Raw genomic sequence first — 23,733 nt, 5'->3', positions numbered from 1 at the left:
ATAACATGTCTAAGCTGATTAGCCATGTGTTTGAATTCATCACAATAGCTCTGACTTGAAATGAGTAGGCAGGTGAATAAGGAAAGGAGGTACTCACTTGTGAGTATTTTCCACGTCTTCTTCTCATCATCGTAGTACTGAACCAGATTGCTGGGGAGCCGGTCCGGCCCTGGAGGCAATCCCCCAACCAATAACAGCATTTTCTTGTTAGAGCGAATTCTTCACCCAAAACAAAAGAGGAGATGAAAAGCCGCATTATTGTAGAGTCTTTTTAGTGGCAACGAAATCATAACCATCAAAAGAATGTTCCTTGCTTGCAGATTTCTATTTCACTTTGTCCTGTTTCTTCTCCCATTCATGTCTCAACAATATTTTTTGAGCCAAGCAGAAAAATGATCAGAAGAGCAGCATATCCCCATACTCATGGAATAATAAGCTCCCTTTATGCAATTTGTTAGAGGTTCATTCTAGAACGACCTTTTTCTTATATTATCCCTTTAAATCATCACTCTTTACAGCTGAGTACACATGAAATGCTCTGGAGTTGTACTAAGGTTAAGCATTAAAGTTGCATGTCAAAAATCGTATTAGTCAAAATCATTATTATAAGCCATTCTCCACTCAAAGAACCTTGAAGAAATTAAGGTTATGCAGAGAGTTTGTGAGCCAACTTTTTAATCACCCAGGGAACTTCACATACCCATTTGGTACAATTAGTAGCACAGGGATAACTGGGGTGGGTTAACTGGTACCAGCACGACCTTTTGTCTGTTAACTTCAGCTGAGGTACCTGCCGTCATCTTCCTCCAGCCCCCACCCCTCACCCCCACCCCTACTCCTCCCGGGAGCCACCGGGGACCCAGCAGCTCCAACTGGTAAAAATGAGACTGTGAGCCTGTTGTGAGCCTCCCCCGAGTGGAGTCCTGCCAGTGCGTGCCAGCGATCCAGCGGCGTGGGCCTGCTCAGCTGTGCCAAGTAACTCTAATTCCCTTCCTCTGTTTTCCTACCTTCTCCCCCAGGGGGCAGCCACGGAACAGAGTGACTACCCGCCCATCAAGAGCTGGAAATTCACTGCCACTAAGCGTGACTGTGACTCCCAGGCAGCTTGGCAGCTCCAGAGAACAGGCCTACCGCATTGCCTAGGCAGTAAAGCTGAGAGATGCACCCTGGCCGGCACGCCCGATGGTGTGCAGGCCTCAGCAACATGGATACATTGAGCACACTGGCCACTCGAGTGGGGAGGACCTGTGATTTAACGGTCACTTAACATATAATTGAACTTCTCATTTACCTGAAACACTGAAGGTGGTGGTGGAAGAAATGGAACAACCATGATTGAAGGAAAAAGTCAATAAATACAAAAGGTTCCTCCTAAATATGACCACAACCCACAGTGTGGCTCCCAGCCTATGACTACATGTTCAGCCCGCCATTCTGACTCAGGTGTGCCCTGGCAGGGAAGCACTGCTGCTGGTTAAGAACCTAACATTTGGAGAGTTGACTGAATACAGTTAATGACACTTTCATGTGAAAGAAGGGGACAGAGAATTCCTTTAATGCCACTCTGGTGCCATCGAATGCATTGTGTATGCCTCAGTAGGAAAACACCTTCTAGAGAAACTCCCATTAGGGCCTCCCGGATAGGGGGAGCTGTACTGAGAGAAAAAAGCCAAATGTACTGTCAGCCGGCAATGTTCATTTAGCCACACACACAGAACACAGTTTCTTTGGATTTAAAGTGCCCCATGCCTTACAGAGCAGTAGTTGGGAACAAAAACAGAACCCAACAGTCAAGAGCCCATGCTTGAGGGTTTCAGTGATTGGTGCTGAGAGGTCAAGGCAGTAAATAATGTCTCTTCTGTTTTGAAATGATACATACATAACTGACATGCCATGCACTCTCCTAGGTTTATTATTTGCAGGACTAATTTGTTTTCTTACTGTAGTTTTCTTCTGAATAATCAGCTGAATGAGAGAAGTTAAGATGAGAGCAAATATTCCTTCCAGATCACTGTCAGTTATGGGTAGATGGGCTTGTTCAACTGAAAGTCAGCATCTTGCGTGCCACGACACAGCTGCCTGCTGCCAGACCACAGGTGGGAGCACGCAGATGGATCCTTGCTGGTTGGACGTGGGGGAAAGGACCCACTGGGGTGGTGGTGTAGCTGAACCGCTACACCCGAATCTCTGGTTTAGTGTGCAAGGGCACTGCTTCCAAAGTGCATTTCAGGGATGACAAAGGGCAACGAAAGCGTGGCCCAACTATGTCTGCAAGGTGGTTTCAGTAACTGGTGAGACTAGCTTCCTACCAACCCCACCGGTGACTTTCAGAGTCATTTAGATGGGCCACCTCTGCAGATGGGGAAAGGCTCTGGACCCTTTGTCTTCTCTGCCCGAGGAGCCAGTCGTTGCCGTGTGTCCTCTGAGAGCTGGACTGAGCCTACCAACCATAAGCCACCTAACAGCTGGCAAACGACGATGCCTTCCACCCTCCAGCAGACACAGGGCTCCAGGGGCCAGCCAGCAGGGTGGCGATGAAAGACTCCACAGACTAAGATAAACCTCGGACTCAGGGGGCTTCCTCAGGCTGTGCGATGAGGAATCACAAGGAGCCACAGGGAATCCCAGTCCCACCCACCCTCACGGGCGGCGCTTTCGGTGGAGACGCTGTGTTTTGAGTTTGCATCGCCTTCCCGTGGGCCAAGACCCGTTGCCGACCTCTCCCGTCGCTGTGTATCCTGTCATTCGTTCTGCTGGTCATGGCATGGTACATGGAGTATTTTGTTTCTAAAGCTGTGTTACTCAATTTGCCGACCCAATGTGAATTCTAAATCAAGTGTAAAACTCTACCTTGTGAAGGTGAATCACACAGAAACCAAGAGTGGAATAGAGTGTGCGATAAGTAGCACAGCACAGGATAACAGAGAGTAACAACCAACGAGCGGCTTCCGCCCCATTTTCTCCAGACGCTCAAACAGCCTCACCTGGTAAGTACACGTCCGTTTTACTGAGAGACCAGAAAGTTCCCTTTGTCAAAGGGCAGAGCAGACAGAGAAGGGCCTTCTCGCTCTACCAGGCCCACCATCTTTTTAAATTCAAATCTATTAAAATTTTTTTTATTTTACCATAACTTTTGATTGAGACCCAGATGACCTGGATTCTAAGGTTAATTTTGCTATTCAGCAGTGATTTTTTAAATAAATTAGTTGGTTTCTCGGAGCCTATGTTTTCTCATCTCTAATAGGATAATAATGTCTGACCTGCTTTATTAAAGCTCTATGTAAACTCTAAGGTAAATTATTATTAATTAATCTTTAGGTATTGACAACACAATGTGGGCTTTATTTCAACCCAATTAAATAGTTAAAAAAGAAAAGTAATATTTTTCACTGAGATTCTTGTTAAATTCATGTATATAAATACGAGCTAGTAAAGAGGACTTCATTACCCAGTTGTTAACTATAATTACATGTTCTTAGAAAATTATCACTTTAATTATATTGGCTATCTTTTGAGCCTTGTTATAAGAAAATATACATTTGGGCATTATATAAAGCTGTGAAATTTTCATATAAAAATACTAATAGAAATTACACTTCTAATTTCTTAAGAATAAAACAAATGAGGAAAAACCATCATATACTTTATTTTGATATAAATGCAATGTCAACTATTCAATTATTCCTAGAAAGTAATACACATGAATAATTCCTGTGGAAAAGCTTCCATTCTTTTTAGAATGTGCAATTATAATAGTGACGATGTCCACAGTGATAATAATGAATGTGTTTTGGACACTGAAACCTCTGATTATCATGCTGTTTACTTGACATCTGTGAACTTAAATTTGAAAACACCATGAAGAGAAGACACTTTGTGAGCCAGGAAAGTGAAATTAGGAGAGTCTGAATTAACTCACTGAAGGAGGTTTCAGTGATTCTTTTCTAAGTAATTCCAGCAGAGCCTTCTAGGTTGAATTTTAGGTTAGGCAAAATCTACAAATGTGGCCCTATTGCAATAACTAGAGTTCCTTCATATGGATGCACAGTATACTTTCTGGAAGTTCTTCACGTGGGAGCCAATTTAGTCAAAATTAATATGTTCTCTTCGAATCTGTTAATATTTTTTAAAAATACTCCTTTTCACTCCTCATCTTAGCAACACCTAGACCAAAGTAATACATTTAAAAGATACAGAGTCAGAGAAATTTAAACAAAGAGCTTAGTGTGTTGTGATTAATACTACTACTGGATGCCTCTGACAAGAGTTCCTAGATTCTCACATAGAAAGTATAAGGTTAAAAAAGGTGATGGCATTCAAAGGTCTGCTTTGTTCCATCTTGGTAGTTGCCCGACATTTACCACGTGTCCTGTGGGTGTGCACCTGGGCATGTGTGTGCCATGCGCAGATGAACTTTGGTTCCAGGGATGAATGATTGAAGAATGACCCAAAACCTCCTGGTGTAAAACAAATTTTTCATCATACTGGTGTTCTGAGTACGGTAAAGTCTCACTTATTTATATTTCAGTGATTTGGAACTTTAATAATTGGGAAACAGGCCAGATAAAGCTTTCCTTTCCATGATACATGAGAATGTTTTCATTACTTACCTGCAGGAAGGATTTTAACCTATTCAATTGGTCTGCTGGCCCTTTACAGCTACCTGTGTTCACTTAGACCAAATTCATTTTATGGATTACAAATAATTCTCCATTATTTATTAAAGAAAATATTCTGCAACCTTCTAAGAATCCTTAAATCAGAGAGTTTAAAAGAGAACTTTAAAGTAATCTAGTTCAGTGATTCCCAAGCTTGGAAGGTCACCAGGATCATCTAAGTGGATTACAAAATTTAGATTCTTGATATAGATTCTCAGATCCCAACTCCCACAGATTATGATTCAGTGGCATGAAGCCTTAAAAATTAATAGTGTTCCATAGTCTTCCAGTTGATTCTAACACACAGCCAGACTGAGGCCACTGATTTGGTCTGGTTCTCTAAATAATAGAGAAATTGCTTTAATGTTATTTTTCCTAAGTAATTATTCTTATCAATTTGGAAATGTATAATGAAATGGGCCTTAGTTTTTCAAATCTACTCTATTGTAGAGATTGTTGGAGACCTGTGTTACATATATTTTTCTCCTGATGCTGAGCTGAAAATCTACCTCACTCTCCTAGAGGAAAGGAGCAATTTCTCATATCTGTGTCATGGAAACACTTCAAATATTAGAAAATAGTGGTCATATGTCTTTTCTAGCCATGTTGAGAATCCCCATTTCTTTCTGAGAAAGTTTCCATTTCGCTTACCATCTTCTTGACCCCCTCTGAGTATCTCTAAGACAATCATCTTTTTAAAAGCATGGAAATCAGAACTGTACACAACATAACAAATGTGGTATGTGACATGGTGTGTCCTATTTTTAGGGCATTCTCAAATGGCAATAGTCTTTTAGCAGCACAGCTTAATGTTGTGTTCCAGCTCAGCTTCCAGCTGACTACAAATATATATGTACTATTTTACACCAAGTGTTTTTAAACCAGGTTATCCCCATCCTATCTTTCTTGTAGTTAAATATTTTAACCATCAATGCGTGATTGGGTTTTAAAGTTTTTATATCTTCTTTTGATTTAGACACTTTGTTTCAGTTCATTTATTATTTAGAAATTATTAATTGAGTTCCTACTATTTTCCAGATACTGTTCTAAGCACTAGAGATAATGGTGGGAATAAGAGGAATAAATTCCTTGTTCCCCATGGCACTTACTTTCATCCTAGTGGGGACAGCTATTGAAAATGTGATTCTGTAGCAGGACAGCCTGTCTGTTAAGGACAACGAGGGTGAGGCCCCTGTGTCCAGCTCTTCTGAGATGAGTGACCTGGGCTAGTCTCTTTGCCACCTTTAACCTTATCTGTAATAAGGATAAAAATAGGTTGAAGGCATAGGTTTTTTTTTTAAATTTTCAGGATTAAAATAAATAATATTTGTAAGGCATTTATAATGATGCTAGTTCAATGCTAATTCACATCTTCCTCCTCCTCACTATCAATGCCAGTCTTAGCTATTCCTTTGTGTAACTTGCAGGTTTGACAGGCGAGGGCCCTATGTCCCCATCTAAATTTTGTTACTTAAAAATAATAAAGGTGTATTTCCATTGTTCAGGTATTTGAATTATCCTAACTTATTCTCTCTGAATTAACTCTTAAATCACTGGGGCTTTTCCTCTGTGATTCCCCATATGTGGTCTTTAGGAGCATGTAGCCTGTTCTGGAAATAGAAAGATTTGACGGAAAAACTAAGAAGGTTTGAAGAGGCCAAGTAAACAGGGGTAGACAATCATTATCCCACTCTCCAAAGGCCAGGTTAATTTTAATTTAAAAGTCAGCCAGACCTGGATTTAAATTTTCTTTCTGCCTCTTCATACATTTGTCCCCTGGGGCTGGAGTTCGATCTCCTTGAGCCTCAGCTACCTTACCGTAAAGGGGGGATGTTGTGAGGGCTAAATGCAGGCAGCTAGTATAGTGGGAAAATCAGTGCCCCCTCCTTGTAGATAGAGCCACCTTCCAGAGCCAGTCCCTGGACAAATGAAAGTCACTTTGTGCTGCCGATCCCTTACGGGTGAGGTCTCTGCACAAGGGAGACAAAATTGGATGCAGCCAACGTCATCCAGGGGGAGAGGCTGGACAAGATCAGAAGAAGTTGGAACTCCCAAGACTCTGCAGTTTCCATGGGCTTCACTGACCCTACGGCAGCTCAGTATGTCTGCCAAGCAGGGAGTGGACCTCCATACCAGTTGGCACAGCAGGCATGGAAGGTGCAGATCCGGGAGGCAGGAAGGGCTGGGGAGATACAAGCCCCCAGGGGTTCACAGAAAAGTGGACAGGCTTTGGATTTTCACAGGCCATGGGACTGGAGAAATTTGTATGTACGTTACCAGGTCTTGGAAACCACCCGCTGACCTCTGCGTTGCATATGGAAAATACAGAGTTCCCATAGTAATCAATCAATCAATGATGATGATGATTATGCATAATTATTAACTTGACAGATCACTCATTTGAAAATCAATGTTCAGATTTGGGCATTTTCTTTTATTCCTTAGAAGCCTTTCAGATACCATAGGTTGTGCTGTTTATGAATAGCCAGAATATTTACTGCATAAGCAAGTTTCACAAAAGTGTAAAATCACTGGGTTTCTTCCAATGGTATTGATCCACATCTCATTTATTAATTCAACCTGTGCCATCTCTCGGCTGCCATGTCCCTCTGTTAGGAAGCCACGGACCTCACAATATCACAGTTAACAGGCCGTGTGGTCCCCATGACTCAGCTCCCATTTTCTCACCACACTCACACGTCTTGCCAAGTTCTACACATCAGGAATGTAACGGCTCTGCAGGCTCCCTCTCCCCTCCAGTGGGCCTGCCGAGGGCCTCCCTCATCGGGACGGTCCTCCAGAGCTGACAGAGTAGGGGTGACCTTGCTTTCAGTGCCCTGCTTTCCCCAATCTGCCCTACACACTTCGTCAAATGAATGTCAGCAAAGCCTGATGTTACTCCTCAATCCTGCTAATCCTCAACCCTCTTAAAAACCCCCAGAGAACCCCGCATTGTCTGTCTTCTGTAACATGCACATGGTCCCCATACGGCAGCCTCTTTTCTTGCTGTCTCACCCTGCCTCTGCAACTCTCTCTCTCTCTCTCAGAGGTAAAAGGTTTTGCTTGAGATTCTCTTCAGTGATAAAAGAGTTTCTGAGTTAAGATCTGAAAAACCTGAAAGAGGAACCTCATATGGAAACTGCTTAGCCCACGGGGAGCAGGTAGGCAGTGGCAGAAGCTGGGTGATTGGCCAGGAGGAGGCTGAAAACCAGCTAACCTCTCCCAACTGCAGGCTAGCCAGGGACCCAGAAGTACCTGAGGTGAGTGGCTGCCCTTCTGAAATTTTTCAGAGACATCAACTCCCTTGGGAATTTGTTCTGGCTGGTTTGCTTTTGTATTTAGGTTTCTTTATCATAGCTGTTCTTGATAATTACACACAGGCTTTCATGGGAAGAGCCTTTAAATAGACCCGGTAATGCCTCTCTGAGGTATGTAAACACAAGGTACCATTATCCCCATTTAACAGAGGTGAGAATAGAGGGAAAGGGCTTGGGCACCTTTTCCCAGAACCTCAGGATGGGTTTTCTTTCCTCCATTTCAGAGAGAAAAGGTCTCTCGGGCTCCCTCACCCCTTTCCTGTGATTCACAGGGGTGACTGAACACGCCGTGGCTTCCCGTCTGCTGACATGGAGCCACTCGCCTTCCCCCCATCATGAGTCTGGCTGTGTGGAGGCTGGAGAACAGTCAGCCATACACATTCCTGAGTTTTTCTAAAAGAGAAGTAATTGAAGATTTGTTTAATCACATCATAAAGGCAACACATGCTGAGGAACATTCTCCACACTTAAAAGCAAAAGGACTTAGTATATAGGTGTTTAATAAATGCTTGTGTGAATGAAGAAATGATGAATAAAAAAGGGTGAAAGGAGTCAATCAGGGTAATCCCACTGTCCACCCATGTTCTTTTGGATTCCTTATCACCCTTTTTCCTGCTCATCTGTTTTAAGGCCCAGTCAGTGAGTGGGGGGTGTCAGGAGGCAAAGGGGCAGAAGAAAGCCTATTTTCGAGCCACAAATGGAAGAGTCAGAGGGTGTATCCTGGGGAGAGATGGGCCTGCCGACCAGCGCCAGTGCCAACTGGCTGCACCACCCTCCCTCCGTGTGGCCCTAGCCCATCTGCTGTACCTCCTCAGGCCTGCCTGCCATACCGGCCTACTGCTGTCACTCCACCACGCCCATCATTTTTACTGGATTTCTCTGTTTCTTCTTTGTTTTAGGATCACTGTTGCCTCATAGAATGGGAGCTGACAGAGTAAGGTCACCCACATTTCAGTTCTTAGCATGCACAGGACCTTCATGGTATTTGCCGTATCCATATACCACGATATTATTCACTTAGTACCTTATTTAAAGCTGCTCACTTAGAAAAGTGCTTAAGTCCAGTCTATCCTATAGGGTCCCTAATCCAGCTGCTCTTTAGAATCAGCTGGGAGAGCTTTTATAAAATACCTAGGATGGGGCCCCAGTCAGTGATTCTAATTTAATGATCTAGGTGGGACCCAGTGTTGTTTTTTTTTTCCATTTTAAACTTGCTGTGTGATTCCAGTGGTCAGTACCGAGAATCACTGTTCTAAGCGATTTTGTATTTGTGAATCATGAGCTTCATGGGTTAATTAGGTTTTATTTCTAACACATGTTAAATATAGTAATGCCTGACCTAACTATTAAATAAATTTAAAAAGGGTTTCTCGTGCACCATCTGAAACTGTTGCACATCCTACCAGCAGTAGGTAAAACATAGCTGAGGACACACTAGAATAAATGTGAGAAGCAAGGACTTTAAGATCTAGACCTGTGCGAACCCAGCTACAGCCTGTGCTGCCACTTCTGTGCCGGTGAGACCAGCACCCTTACTGAGAGAGCCCTGCACCGTGCAGTGGTGAATGGCCACCTTCCCAGCCCCTTCCTCAGTCCCTCCCTGACTGCATGAATTCCAGAACGCAGCCGTGGCCCCGCCAGCGAGGGGCAGTCTGTTTTAGCTCCATTCCTCGGGCACCAAACCTGTGGGTTGGCTGATGATGCTGGAGGGGCCCGGGGCAGGAAAGCCTTAGGGCCCCGTCTGAGTCCCTCAAGGGCCGGGGCGGGCCGACCCTCAGGCTGTACACAGCTCTGCTCGCTCTACTCTTGGCCCTCTGCTTCAGGAGGGACGGTGGCCCCCTCCTCCCATACCTCCCAGATTAAAGCTTCTTTAGTAGCTAGAAGCTGTTGAATATCTTCTCTGCTTGAGTGCCTGTATAATCCATGATTCTGATACCTCGTACTTAGTGCCTTCTTCTGAAGAGCATAAACTGCAGAGAAAACAGCACCTCATGAATCCTTGCCACATCCTGTGTGGAAGTTGCGAGGCCAGTATTACCTCTCAGGCGAGCCCTCCTGCCTGCAAGCGGGGCTCCGGGTATCCCTGCTCACTAACGCCGGTGCTCGCCCAGGGGTAAGATTGGAGGGGGGTGGGGGTGGGGGGGCAGCGTCTGCGGGGTGGGAGAAAGCTCTTCCCCTTCAGAGAAGTGTCCTGCGCAGCGTGACACAAAGGAGCCGTTCAGGCTGGTGTGGCCGAGTGACAGAAGGGATAAGGCACTGCTCGCATGCCGGTGGTGGACTCACAAGGACCACCTGCATGTGAGCCTGCAGTGCAGCCCAGTTCCCAGGCTCCGCAGCCTCCCGAGGGCCAGGCTCATCACCGAGACGTCCTCTTCCGTCTCTCTCTCTGCCTCCCATCTGGCTGGTTTTTTGAAGAGCTAAGAGTGGCTTCCGGACCTGATGAAACTGCGAACCTTGCTGCCCAAGAAAAAGTGCAGAAAGATGCCAGATCACAAAATCATGCTGAAAATTCAAGTTCAGGATATAACGAAGCCTGCTCAAATTCCTTGTCTCTGAGAATTAAGGACATAGCAGCAAATACGACATTTTAGCAAAAATCTCAATCCAGAGAAAGTTCCGCCATCCTGAGTGATGCCTGGGGGACGTGGCCAATCCCACCTCGTGACTGGAAGCCCGGTTTCATCCGTTCCTCTGACTCCAGGGAGAGATTTCCCGGGCCAAGCTAGGAAGCTGGTCCGAGGACCTGGGCCCGTCTCCTGCCGCGCAGGCTGTGCCCGGCCGGGACTCACTGCAGGGGCGGCCTCGCTGGGGCTTGGAGGGGGCGTCAGCCAGTGACCAGATCTGTCCCTCCTGCTTCTCTCGGACAAGCCGGGGCCACACGTAGGTGTCCAGGATCTTCGAGAATAGGGGCGTCAGCTGATACCTTCCAAGTGGGCCCAGAATTTATTTTTAGGGGGAGAATTAATTCTGTGAAATCATCCTGGGGTGAAGATGAATGGAGAAGGTCACCCTCATTTTGGGGCGATAAGCAGCCAGGGACTGAGGCAGGCCCAGAGTGGGTGCTGCGGAGACAGCAAGGTGCAGCTGTGGGACCCCCTCGGGGCACCCTGCTGCTGTGGGTGGGGCAGGATTCCCTTAGCTGCCTCCTTCCTCTCCCGCCCCCTGGGGCACCGGTTCTTTCTGCTCTTCGCTGCTTCACCAGCCCTGGAGGGGCTGAGGGCTCAAGTAAACCCCAGCTCCAGGCCTTGCGGGGTCTAGGGACTCTCCTCTGTCTCCCCCTGGAAAGAGTATTTACAGACCCTCCAGGACCCCCAGTCAGCCGACCCATGACAATATCCTTTCCAGTCAGCAGGTCATTGACAGGCGGGAACAAAGTATTCTGGGAGAATTCACCACGTTCTCTGAAGCTGAACTGTGGGCTTAGACTGTGTGTCTGGAATGGTGCCCAAAATTCCCTAGTGCAGGTAGTACCCAAATCCCAGCATCAGGAAACAAGTCCCCTGGGGTCTGGTAATTCCAGCAACTTTCTCTAGTACTCATTTTCCTCTTTTCTCATGTCAGTTGATCAGATTTCTTTTAATTTCACAACTGATCTGTCTCAAACTTTCAGGAAATTACTATCAGTATTTTCTCCTATGTTTTATAGATAATGCAGCAAATTGGAAAACAGAAGCAATTATCTGTTTATGATTTTCAATGTGTGGTCCAAAACCACTGAGAGCAAGAGAACCCAGGGGTCACTCACATTCAGCTTCCTGGGCCCACCTTCCAGAGCAATCTACTTGGAATCTCCGGGGTGGAGCTGGGGAAGGTACATTTTATAAAAACCTCGACAGTTGGTTCTTAAGAGAACCAATGATTTAGGCAAGCTTTTCTTGGGCCGAGGAAATAGGACCTGAGCTCTTTGCACTTTGCTTTTGCTTTCTCTTTTAGCTTTGTATTACAGGAAGAGCTACTAATAAGGTACTGACCTGGGTAATCGCTCAACCGCCTATGTGACTGCCCCTGTGTAGATGTGGCCCAAGAGTGACATCCCAGTTAGTCCCTAACCTGTTTTCTAATTCCTCGTGTCCCAGCCTTGGCTGTTGTTAGGGCCCCAACTGCACCTCCCCCAGATCCACACAGTGAAGCCCTAACCCGCAGTGGGACTGTATTTGGAGACGGGCCCTGAGGAGGTAGCTTAGGTCACATGAGGTCACAAGGGTGGGGCTCTAATCTGATAGGACTGGTGTCCTTGTAAGAAGAGGAGGAGAGCCCAGAGGTCTCTCTGTTAGAAGTGCTGAGGCAGATCGTACAGCCCTCCTTAGCAGGACTGTCCCGCTGCCAGGAGCCGGGGCAGAAAGGGACCAGTGAGTTTACACTCCCTTGGGAACTGACCCTGGGAAGGAGTTTCTGTGGCCAAACATGGATGGCTGCCCTGAGAAAGGCCCTCCTAACCTGCCCCGCCACAGCTGTACTGTACTGCCACCTAGCAACCACACTGTGTGCGGAGAATTAGGAATAGGGGGGCGGGCATGGGCTCCTTATCGACCACTTCGTTTGGTGCTTGGTACTGCATATGCAGTAAATGTTAATGGGTGGCAATGTTCCAACGGACAAAGTACGACTGGGAGGGAGAAGCACAGACACAGCTCAAGGAGAGAGTGACCACAAAGCCTGATGGCAGACTTGGCTGAGTGTCTGTAAAGCTGTACAACTGGGATTTCTCATGTTTTCACAAATTTTTAAATGTTTCTTATGCTCCAAGCCTCTGAAGCTTCCTTGCCATTACAAACAGTGGAGCATCTCCAGAAAGTTTTTTCTGAGGGGGATCATTCCTTCTAGGTCACACAGACTGATGTTCTCTGCCAGTGGGGCTCTCCATTGGATGAGGGTGAGGGAAGGCATGAGGGGCTCTTCCGGGAATGGTTTTACTTGGAGGATTGCTGCTGGCTCAGTCTGCAGCTGCCTGACTCTGGGGAGATCGCACACCTGAGTGAGGTGCATTGACAGCGGTGCTTGAATATTTGTTTTGCTTTGTCTGTATGAATTTTGAATATCAGAATGTCGGAGTGACCACTGGACTTACTCAGCTCCTAGGGGTTCTGAAGTGACTGCCTGGCATTAGGTGCCTTCTCTCAGGGGCCAAGGCTTCTGCCGAGGGAAGAGGACATCTGCCTTCTAAACACACAGACCAGTGACTGATCTCAAGGTGCCTGCTGTTTGGGGATCTGTTGGTAATGCATCCCCAAAACTACAAAGCCAGCACATATTTTTGATAACTCTTTCTGCCCTTGACTGTCCACATAAAGAAATCCATGTTACAATTCCTACCACTTTGCACTCCGATCTGAGAGGTGCCTAAAGTCTTCCTTGTTATGTGATAGAAATGTAAATCTAATCAAAAGCCAACACTTGATTGTCCAAAGAGATTCATGATCAAAACTAGAAATGTTCCATGCAGAAGCATAAACATCAAGCTTAGGAAATGAATTGCTGAACATTCTTCCATATCCACACATGCAAAGCAACAGTTGGTGACATGACAGAACCCAGCCTCATAAGAGAAGTAGAAGTAGCATCTTGTCAAGAGCAGCGGATATTTTTTTTGTTCCTGAGGAAAACTGCAAGGACACTGTAGCAAAGGAAGATGAAACTGGACAAGTTATTCTCATGATGAATGTAACTTCTCCGTGTCAGAAACTGCTTTGGTGATATGTGTAGTGAAGCCCTCAGCTGAATCCCAGCCGTGACTGAGATTCTTAGGCTTTGCTGTTTCCTACTGATCCCCGTAAGGAACACTTTTGAATCCTCTTTCAACTGAGAGCATTTGTTTTTCAGATTTGTTTTCTTTTGACATATTTCTTTTTCTTCTGTGGTGCTTTTTATGAATTATCACTGTCTTGGCAGTCAAAAAATTTCACTTAATTTCTCCTGAAGTGATTCTTATATAAACAAAGTCATGTGCCCTTCAGAAGATTTAACTAAATTACTTGAGTGTTGACAATTTGTTCTTTGAATAAAATATCTGCTAAGCCAAGTCAAAACAGAATGCTGAAGTCAACACAAAGCCAAAATAATCAGCCAAAGGAGCAAATGCCACCAAAGTCAAGCACAGATACTGCCTTTGCCACACCAAACAGGAAGATTTCCATGCATCTTCTTTCCATTTTTGCATTTTGCCAAATACAACATCTATTTCCTGCAGAGGGTGAGCCCAGCTGTGATCTAGCAGCCGTAAGAAGCCCTACTGAAAATGCTTACAACCTTCCTGTCTGAAAAGACAATTAACCCAACTAAAAAAGAGGCCAAAGAATTTGAACAGATGTTTTCCAAAAATCAGACATACAAGTGGTCAGTAGCACATGAAAAGATGCTCAACATCATGGGCCCCTGGGGAAATGCAGGTCCCTGGGACATAGCCCTTCATGACCACTAGGCTACAGCCAAAAACACTGACTGTAGTGTTGCTGAGGATCTGGGAAAACTGGAGTTGTTGTAAACTGCTGGGAAGGATGCAGAATGGTGCAGCTTCCCTGGAGAACAGTCCGACAGCTCTTCGAGAGGTCAAGTGTTTGTTCACCACTGACTGAGAACCACACAGCCAGCACGGCCATGCCAAGGACACACCCGAGAAGGATAGACACGTATGCCCACACAATGAGTTCCTATGGATGCTCACAGCAGCTGTGTTCATACTGGCAAAAAGTAGATACAACCCAAATGTCCAATTATGGACAAATAAAATATGGTATATCCATACAGTGGAATACTATTTAGCCATGAAGAGGAATGAAGTACTGTTACACTACAGCATAGATGAACTTGGGAAACACTGCTAAAGAAAGAAGCCAATCAAAAAGACCACATGTTGCATGATCCCATTTATATGAAATGTCCATAATAAGCAAATTTATGGTTCTATGGAGATAGAAAACAGATTAGTGGTTACCTAGAGCTGCAGAGGGCAGGGGAAAATGGGGGCTGATTGCTAACAGGCATGGGGTCTTTTTAGGGATGTTGATAGAAATGTTTTAAAGCTAATTGGGGCAATGACTATGTAACTCTGAGAATACACTAAAAACTACTGGATTATACACTTTAAGCGGGTGAATTGTGTAAATTGTCTCTCAGTAAAGCTGTTCAGCGTGAATCCACCATGGTTTTCCTAACGTTAACAACCAGTGACATGGGTAGATCAAGGGGACGGACAGACTCCAGGCTGGCCCAAGCTGTGTAGTTCACTCAAAGGTGGATAAACAGACAGCAGAAACATTGCCACTAGAAGAGGGGCCCTGGACTCAGGCTGTGAGAATCCAGCTATGGAGTGAACAGATTATATGGGATGGGGTCCTAACGAGCGAGCAGAAAGGCAAAGTAGACATAAGTAGAACTATTCCTATAAAAGTGAAAACTATAAATTTGTAAGTATTCACAGCCAGGCACCATGTTAAGTGTTGTATAGAAGTTAGTGCATCATTCAGTATTACCCTAATGAGGTCGGTATTCTTAGGTACATTCCATAGGTTAACCTGAACACAGCTTAAGTAAATTACCATAAAGAGCCAGTTTAAAGTGGTCCAGGTGGCATTTGAGCCACATTTGTCTTTTAGGTTTTGATCTCTATACAATAGGACTGTTTAAGGTGTTTGCACCATAACATAACCTTTTTATTTGTGTCTCCTATTATGCCATATTATATCTCACTCATCCATATAGCTTTGTAGGCCCTGCCTACAGATGTCCTATTGAGGGAAGGTTTGTTAAAAGCATAAGACAGGGAGATCACAGGAATTACCACTGACAGTAGTGGTACAGTCGTCATAGTAACCAAGCCACCAACATGGTCTGGGCTACAGGCACACACTTCTGCCTCTAGGATACACCAATACTGGCTAGGATTCCTCACAGCATCAGTGACTGCCTGCTCGTGCCTCTGATGTCGGCAGTGCTGAGGTCCCAGTGTGCATCTTAAAGCATTAAAGTTTTCCTTCAGAGCTTCCCTGCCTTACTCACAGATCTGGCATTCCCCCTGTCCATTTGCCCAGGATGTTCTGGTGTGGTTGGTCTTTGAGGGGCACTAGAAATCAGGGCTAGACAGTGGTCAGCTGTTTTATTCTAAGCAGGATTTACAAATAAGACTATTTTCTGTTTGATGAGAAGTTGACCCTCCAAACCCAGTAAATCCCTTAGTGCCAGGCTGTCTGTCCACACTCCAACATACAATATAGACCTTTGGCAACTCAAACAAACATCGGAAGTCACTGTAGAGAAATTTTAAAGCTGGCCCCCAACAGCATGTACTGTGTCTGCGGCACACAGCCACACATCCCTCTACATTTTCCAGCCACACCTGTGTATTTTCAAGAACTCCTTCTCTGATCCTGGGGCTCTCTTCCTCCTCCTCTGCGTTTCCCTGGCCTCGCCTGCCTTCAGAGTCACCTGAAGCTGCACGAGGCAGGGAAGTGAAACCGACTGTCATTCTTCAGTTCACTTCTCTGCAGCCCCCAGTGAGCCCGTCTCCATGCAGTGGCCCTGCTGAGCTGGGAGGAAGCTCAGAGTCCCGCACAGGTGCAAGTCACCAACCCACTCACAGTGGTGGGGGAGCGGAGAGCCAGACGTGGGTGTGCAGGCTCTGGGAACAGTGAAAATGAAGCCACTAAACTCGAGTTTATGAGACTAGAAAGAAAAGGGACTGTCCTCTGTGAAAGAAAGAAAAGAAAGACCTTTATACCTAAAAAGGCCATCGTTTTCCCTTTGAAGAATTAAATATAAATGGCTGAGAAGCAATCAGAAGTTCCAATTTCTCTATTTCCTCTGATACCCTGTGTTCACCTCAGGGTGCCTTCAACTCGTCTTCTGGCCTTCAGCATCTCTAATTCTGTGCGATCAGTGAATCAGATAAGGTTGAGAGTTTTCTTTATGGGCAGAAATGTATTCAGGTAAATTCTCCTTCATGCATGTTTTGAAAGTAATAATACATTAATTTTAAATGGCATGTTTTATGTTGATAATAGTTGTTTTCATTGTCTCAGCTAATCATTTAAAACCCCAGCAAGTGGAACTGTACTTATTAACCCATTTTGCTGATGTGGGGCTCAGCTAAAGTGGAGCCAGCATGCACACACACCCAGGTTTATGGTTTCAAAGTGTTCCATTGCCTGTTCTTCCAGTTCAAGTACAGAAAGCATGCTGCGTTTTTCCATGATGGAATTCATCTCTGCAGTGGGTGATCCCTGGCAGGGTCTACAACTTCCTCTGTGATTTGGACAACCTTCTCTGTATCCCCCTGGCCACACACACCTTTCAGTCCCTTGAGGGCCACCAGATTCATCCCCACCTGGTGTTCATCAGTGCACGCTTCTCTCAGCTCACGCCCCAGCCCCAGTGCACACCTGCCTTCTCCCAGACCTAGCACTGTGGACCCGCTCACCTTAGCTTCTTTGTAGAGAAAGTCTTCTTTGGCCCCTTCAAGGTCACACTGCCCTGTCATATGGCATGCCAGGCCCTAGCTCTGCATATATTAGCAGTCTGATGAATCTGTGTAATTATTTACTTTTTTTCTGTACATTGGAAACTACATGAAGCCAACAACGTCTCTATCTTGTTCAACTCTGTACCTCAAAACCTAGTAGGGGCTTGGTGTATTATATAACTTCAATACAATTTGAATTATTTGTACAAAAATGTGGGGGATATTCCATAGCAGAACTTTTAGTGGTAAAGAGCGAATACCACTCCAGTTCCACTGTGGGCATGGAAGAGTCACGGGCATGGGCTTAGAAAAGCTGCCCAACATCGTGACCACTCCTCGCTGCGCAGATCTGCCTCCAGCTCCAGTTATACAGAATTCAGATGATTTTACAAAGAATGGAGTTATATTTTCATCTCCTACTGTTGGCATAACAGGCTGTCCCCTTTGAACTCTGACACTTCTAAGACTACTGAATTACCTTCCATAAGAACAAAGAGATTTTATAGAAACATCTTGAGTAACTCAGATTACAAATACTTAATTATTGAGCTGAACTGAATTACAGGAACAAAGGTACCAATACTGACCTTTTTTTTCTTGGGAAAACATTTCTTTCTTTGGGGGACTGACTTTCCCCTTTTAGTGGAACTTTGTTTATAACTTTTAAATTACGTAAGATGGGTATATAATGACTTAAATCCTTCTAAATTTGTATGTATTTGTCCATAACAAATATTGAACACCTACTCTTCAAGCTCTAGAATTTCCTTGTCCATCCTTCACGAAAGCTATCAACTTTTTCTTTCTTTTTCAGATGGGTTATCGCTCAATAATTCCTTTGCCCACATTTCCTTGCATTTTCCTTACTGCTTCTTTTTCTTTTTTCCCACTTCTTTATAATTTGTTTTCCCTCTCTGCACCACAAATATTTGCTATTTTCATTTCCTCACTATTGTTGGCTTTCTATAGTATCTTTCTGCTTTGCTCTGATGTTGCAAATAGTTCTAACCCTGTTTTTGTTAATATTATTTGTGAATAGAGAAGCTCTTTTGATATTTGCAGAAAAATAGACATATTCACTGTATCATCTATATTACAACTGAGAGTTCTTCCCTTGGCAAAGTCACTCTTTCACATATTATAACAGCGTTTTGTTTTGTTTTTTAAATAAATCATCATTAGTAATTCATGCATCATGAATTGTCTTGGAAGTTAATGGGAAGGACATAACAATGAATATATTTTCTGAAAATCTAAATGAATGACAGAAGACATAAACATTTATGGCATAACAATTGTTAGAATGATTTTCTTGACACAAAATATAAACAGAATAAATTTCCAATTAGAATAATCTTATTTTATGTTATTAAAATGTATAGGCATTTTTATAATTCTGGCTTCTACCTGTTGTATTTATCACCTGTAAGTGCCATCAGTGTGAATAGCTTCCTACTGCCCTCACAGAAACAAAGCTGATACTGGTCTAGTACTCCCATGCACAAAAATCTAGAGGGAAAAAAACTATTGGTTCAAATTCAAGCTCCAAGGCTTTCTTTAGGTTTGATTTATTTTCACAGTTATTTTTTACAGTTAAACTAAAAGTTCTTAATTTTATTGATTTACTTAAAATAAATTGTTTTTTTCCTATTTTCAGTAAGTCAATATCATAGTGACAAATCTCAGCAACCTCATTCTTTAGCCCCTTAATCTCATAACTAATAATTAAGTATGAGAGACCAGTAGGATAGAATTTGGCTTTCTAATGTATTCACCTCATTATTCTTCATTGGTTGGGTGGTGTGGGGAAGTGAAGCATTTAAAGTTGGAACTTATAATCACTTCTGCATATAATAAAACAAAGATATGGAAGGTATTGATTAGACTATTTTGTAGAAGCCGTATCTATAATACACACTCATAAAAAGAGAGTGGTCTTCCGGTGAGAACCACCAGCTCCCAACTCAACACTATTCAGATCACCAGACAAATTTTTATCTTCTCCTAGCCTCAATTTTCTAATCTTTAAGAAGATTGAAGGACGTTATAAGGACTAGAAAGAATCTAAGTGAAGCTTATGATAGGAACTCAGTCAGTGAGAGCGACTATTATTATTGGTAAACAGCAGCCGTGTGTGGGTGTAATTATCCTTAAAGTAACCTCCACTTTTATTTCACATTGGTTTTGGCAATTCACACTAAACTAAACCACATTCTAATTGTCCACCTCAATTCTCCTTATGACCAATACCAATTCATACTGAACTCACCCTTCAAGATGAAGGTCAGGCACGTGATCTAGCGGAGGAGACTGACACATCAGCTAGGAGGCTACTCACCTGGAGAAGGCAGGCCGTGTGATAGGCAGACTCAACCCCACTGATTCATCCAGAAGTCAGGAGTCCTGACAACACATGCCCTTTGATAAGGCAGCTGGAGACACAGGGTAGCATTTAGAAAAACAGTTGTTCACATGTTTGTTTCTGTGCCTTGATAGTTTTGCTGAATATATGTCAATTTCAGAAAGCAGTGTGTTAAATGTGCCTGACTAATTTCCTACTGGAAATCAGTAAAATACCTTATAAATGATATTTAAACATCTTCTGAATAAAGGCCAATCTATATTAGTGGGTTCTACATCCAGTGTGTTTGAAAAAAATGAGCAACTCATTCACTGTTTTGATCACTACCTAGCTTCCTGAGATTGCTATTTAAATTCTTAATGGAAATACTTCAATTCTTATGGAAAGTTGAAATAGAAATTGACATGGTAGAATTACGTAGACTTGAATTTTTTCCAAGTGGAAGTGGAAAGACCAATGGGATTATTTCCACTAGAATAAGGGCAAAATATCACATCCATTTTGTTCATTGATGTATTCCGCATGCCTGCAAGAGGGCTGAGCAAACTAGGACTCATACAACAAATCCAGCCCATAATAAAATGTATAAAAACACACATAATGGTTTTTATGTTTTTAAATGGTTGAAAAAATCAAAAGAGAATAACATTCCACAACATAAGAAAATCATATGAAATTTCAGTGCCCACAAATGACATCTTATTGTAATGCAGCCACATCCATTCATTTATGTATTGTCTATGGCTGGTTTTGTACCACAAGGGAAGAGTAGGGTAGTTTCAACAGGGATTGTGTGACCCCCAAAGTCAAAAATAATTACTATTTAGTCTTTTACAGAAAAAAAATGTTGACCCTAGGCCTAGAACAATACCTCTCCTTAACTTCTTTTGAAGTTAGATCCATTAATATTTAACCCTCACAAGTTTCTTTCCAAAAGGGAAGTCTAAAGTCTACATAGATATAATTCTTAGGATAATCTGCAGATTATATCCTAACAGAGAGGCTCGGAGCAAGAAGCAAAACACTGTGAATGAGAACACTGACTCCAGAGCCACACTGCCTGGGCTTAGACTTGCTCCGCCACTTCTCAGCTGTGCAAACATGAGCAAAATGCTGAACTCCTCTGTGTTATCAGTTTCCCGAAGTATAAAACAAGACTAATGATGGTCCCATCCCTAAGGGCTCTTGTAAGCATTCAGTACTTTAGCATTTGTAAAATGCCTAGACTATCACCTGGTAATGAAGCAGCTGCTGTAAATAAAGAATATATTTTTGACTGTATTTTTAAGAAAATTGAGGTACTTACAAATTAGCTAAGGTAATGAGAGAACCTTAAAATGTTCATAATTATGGAGAGAAAATACAAGAATGAATTAAAATTTGAATGTGTCCACTTCCATCAACAGTCTTCTAAACTAGTACAATGCTTTAATACCTACTCTAATTGCCTTTTGATTGTAGGATATAACTGTTTGGCTCCCACACCTGAGATATGATTTTGTAATCAATGGTCCTGTTTCAGATAATAAACAAATTGTATTCTGAATGGTTGAGTAATTTCTGATACAAAATCTTAGTACCTAACAACTTCTAATCTGAGGGTATCAAATTGATATGAAGGAAAGTAACAATTTAGGGAATGCACGGATGCAAGATTAGTTTGCTTTGTTAAGGCTGTTATTCAGGTCTTAGGGAAAGAACCAATAGAAAAATATTGTCCTACATTTAAAGAAATACTTTCTAAGCACCAAAGCCAGGAATCAAAACTATGTTAGGAAATCTAATGTTTTTTTAAAATTATTGCAAGTCATTTTAGCAAATAGATAATTGTACTCTTGATGTTTAAATAGATTTTTAATTAATTTATGTGAAATCTTTAAATAGACTGTTTCATAGAAAGTGAAGTCTTTATAAGGTAGACATCTCTCTTCTATAAAATGCAATCTCTTCAAAATTACACTTCAGTACAGGTTGTATGTGGTTGGTGGTTAAACGTTTAAAAAAATATACTTATTTTCATGAGTGCTTTTCCCTTACAGGTGTTTTCTTGGAGAAGGTTCAATAGACTTTTGTTATGTGCAATAGTAATGTGCACTGAGGAACACATTGGTGAAGGGAAATCCTGAGGTGCTCTTATTTTATAACCTTAATTCATCTGACTGTCAGTAAGTATTGATTTAGCTGTTATATTGTGAGGTGCAATGAAAATGTAAAATGAAAGTTAATTAACCCAGTCCAATTTGATTAGCTTGGGACAATTACTATGCCACAAAAAATTTTAAATATAAATAAAAAAGAAGCTTTTTGAGTTACTTATGTTAAACTTAGACTACATGTCTTCTGACACTTACTTTTAATGTACTTAACATTGTATATCATGGCACTGCATTAAATTAAATTGTCATGCTTTAGAAGCCTGTAATAATGACTTTTTCAGAAACTTCTTAAAGAACTTATTTCTTAAGATTCCTGTTTCTTGCAATAAAACAAAAATAACAAAGATATAAGACTTCAAAATATTTTAATTTTTGTCTACTCAAGTCCTGTTGTCTAAAATTAGTTATGTAAATATTTAAATAAAAAATAATAAGTGTCTTATTTTTTATGTATCATCCTTAGTACTTAGTTTGCTAAATTAAAATATGAATCTGGGTATAAATGTCATATTCAGAAAATCTAAGTGACTAGAGTGAAAGATGAAAATTAATTTGGGCACTTACAAAGTCTTCACTCTTGGGTTGCTTTATTCCTAGACTTAAGCAATTCAAAATTACTTTGTAATTTTTTTAAACATTCAAAAAATATTATTATTATATTAATAACCTTACTTTCTATAGATAATATATATTCTCAGACAGGTAAATTATTTTTGAAGTTATCCTATTTCCTTATGGTTTGTACTTATTCCAACAGATCTGTCAATCTCAATTTTCCAATTCCTTTTTTGAATTTGAGGAACTCTTTTCATATTTAGACTTTAAAAACTACAGGTGGATAAAAAGTAATAAATACAATGCCCTTCTCAAGGGTCTTCAGTAAAAATGATGCAGTAGCAAAAACAACACATTTCTGTGTTAAACTGCATGAGAACATTTTTATATTATGCTGATGCTGTTATAAATGGGAAGGTATAATACTATTGGTTACAGTATTTTTGTCTGCATTAAAGTTAAGATTTTGATGGTTATTCTGCATTCTTTCTGTGAATGAAAATTATAATAAAGTAATTAGTCCCTAAAAACTAAAATGCTACAGTTATCAATAATGGAACAAAGTCTAAATTACATTACTTAGAGATAAAATAGATTCACATGAGCTGTTTTCTTTTCTCTATCTTCCGCTTTAAAAAGAAAATAGTTTTCTTCCTACCGCAGAAGTATCAGATTCTTGCAGCATCCTGACACTTGTAAGCATTCATTGGTTAGACACCACTACATATCCTTCAAATGACATGGCCCAGTGGAGCTGGAAGGTGTCGCCATGGAGCCAGGCAGCCTGGTATCTCAGTCACCCACCAGGACAGAGCCAGCAGGCCCCAGCTGGTGTGCTGAATCCAGACGAGGTGGGAAATGGATTTTGCATTTTGAAAGTCAACTCTTCTAACATTGAGCCCTAGGACATACTTAGGTAAAAGTACATCCGGGTTCAGAAATTATTTATTGGACCAAATGTATAGTATCTCATATTCCAAAATTACTCTTAGAACAAGTAAGATCTTAATTTTATTATCCCTCTTGCTTTCTGAATTTATACTAGATTGTATATATTTTAAAAACTATGAACAGATGTATGTTCAGGACTATAACCATTCATCCCCCTTTTGCCTGTCACTAAGCTTTTGATCTTTAGACAAATCCAAAGCTCTTACAAAATAAAAATATTCCAAATTCTCATGCTCACTTGGACTCCAGTGCTCACCATTCAAGCCCATGAAGGTTTGGA

At 42.3% G+C, this 23,733-nt stretch overlaps 1 protein-coding gene across 1 annotated transcript in view; it reads right to left on the bottom strand.

The window, feature by feature from the left end:
• KLHL14 (kelch like family member 14) overlaps positions 1 to 23,733 on the bottom strand; it is a 90,115-nt gene that overhangs the window by 62,191 nt on the left and 4,191 nt on the right. Inside the window, exon 3 of the mRNA XM_036885501.2 lies at positions 98 to 219. Within this exon, the coding sequence (XP_036741396.1) occupies positions 98 to 219 (122 nt within the window). The remainder of the gene's footprint in view (positions 1 to 97; positions 220 to 23,733) is intronic.

The sequence above is a fragment of the Manis pentadactyla genome, chromosome 6 (genome assembly GCF_030020395.1).
Source record: "Manis pentadactyla isolate mManPen7 chromosome 6, mManPen7.hap1, whole genome shotgun sequence".
Classification (NCBI taxonomy): domain Eukaryota; kingdom Metazoa; phylum Chordata; class Mammalia; order Pholidota; family Manidae; genus Manis; species Manis pentadactyla.
The sequence above is the reverse complement of the archived record's forward strand: the minus strand, read 5'-3'. Positions and strand labels throughout refer to the sequence as shown.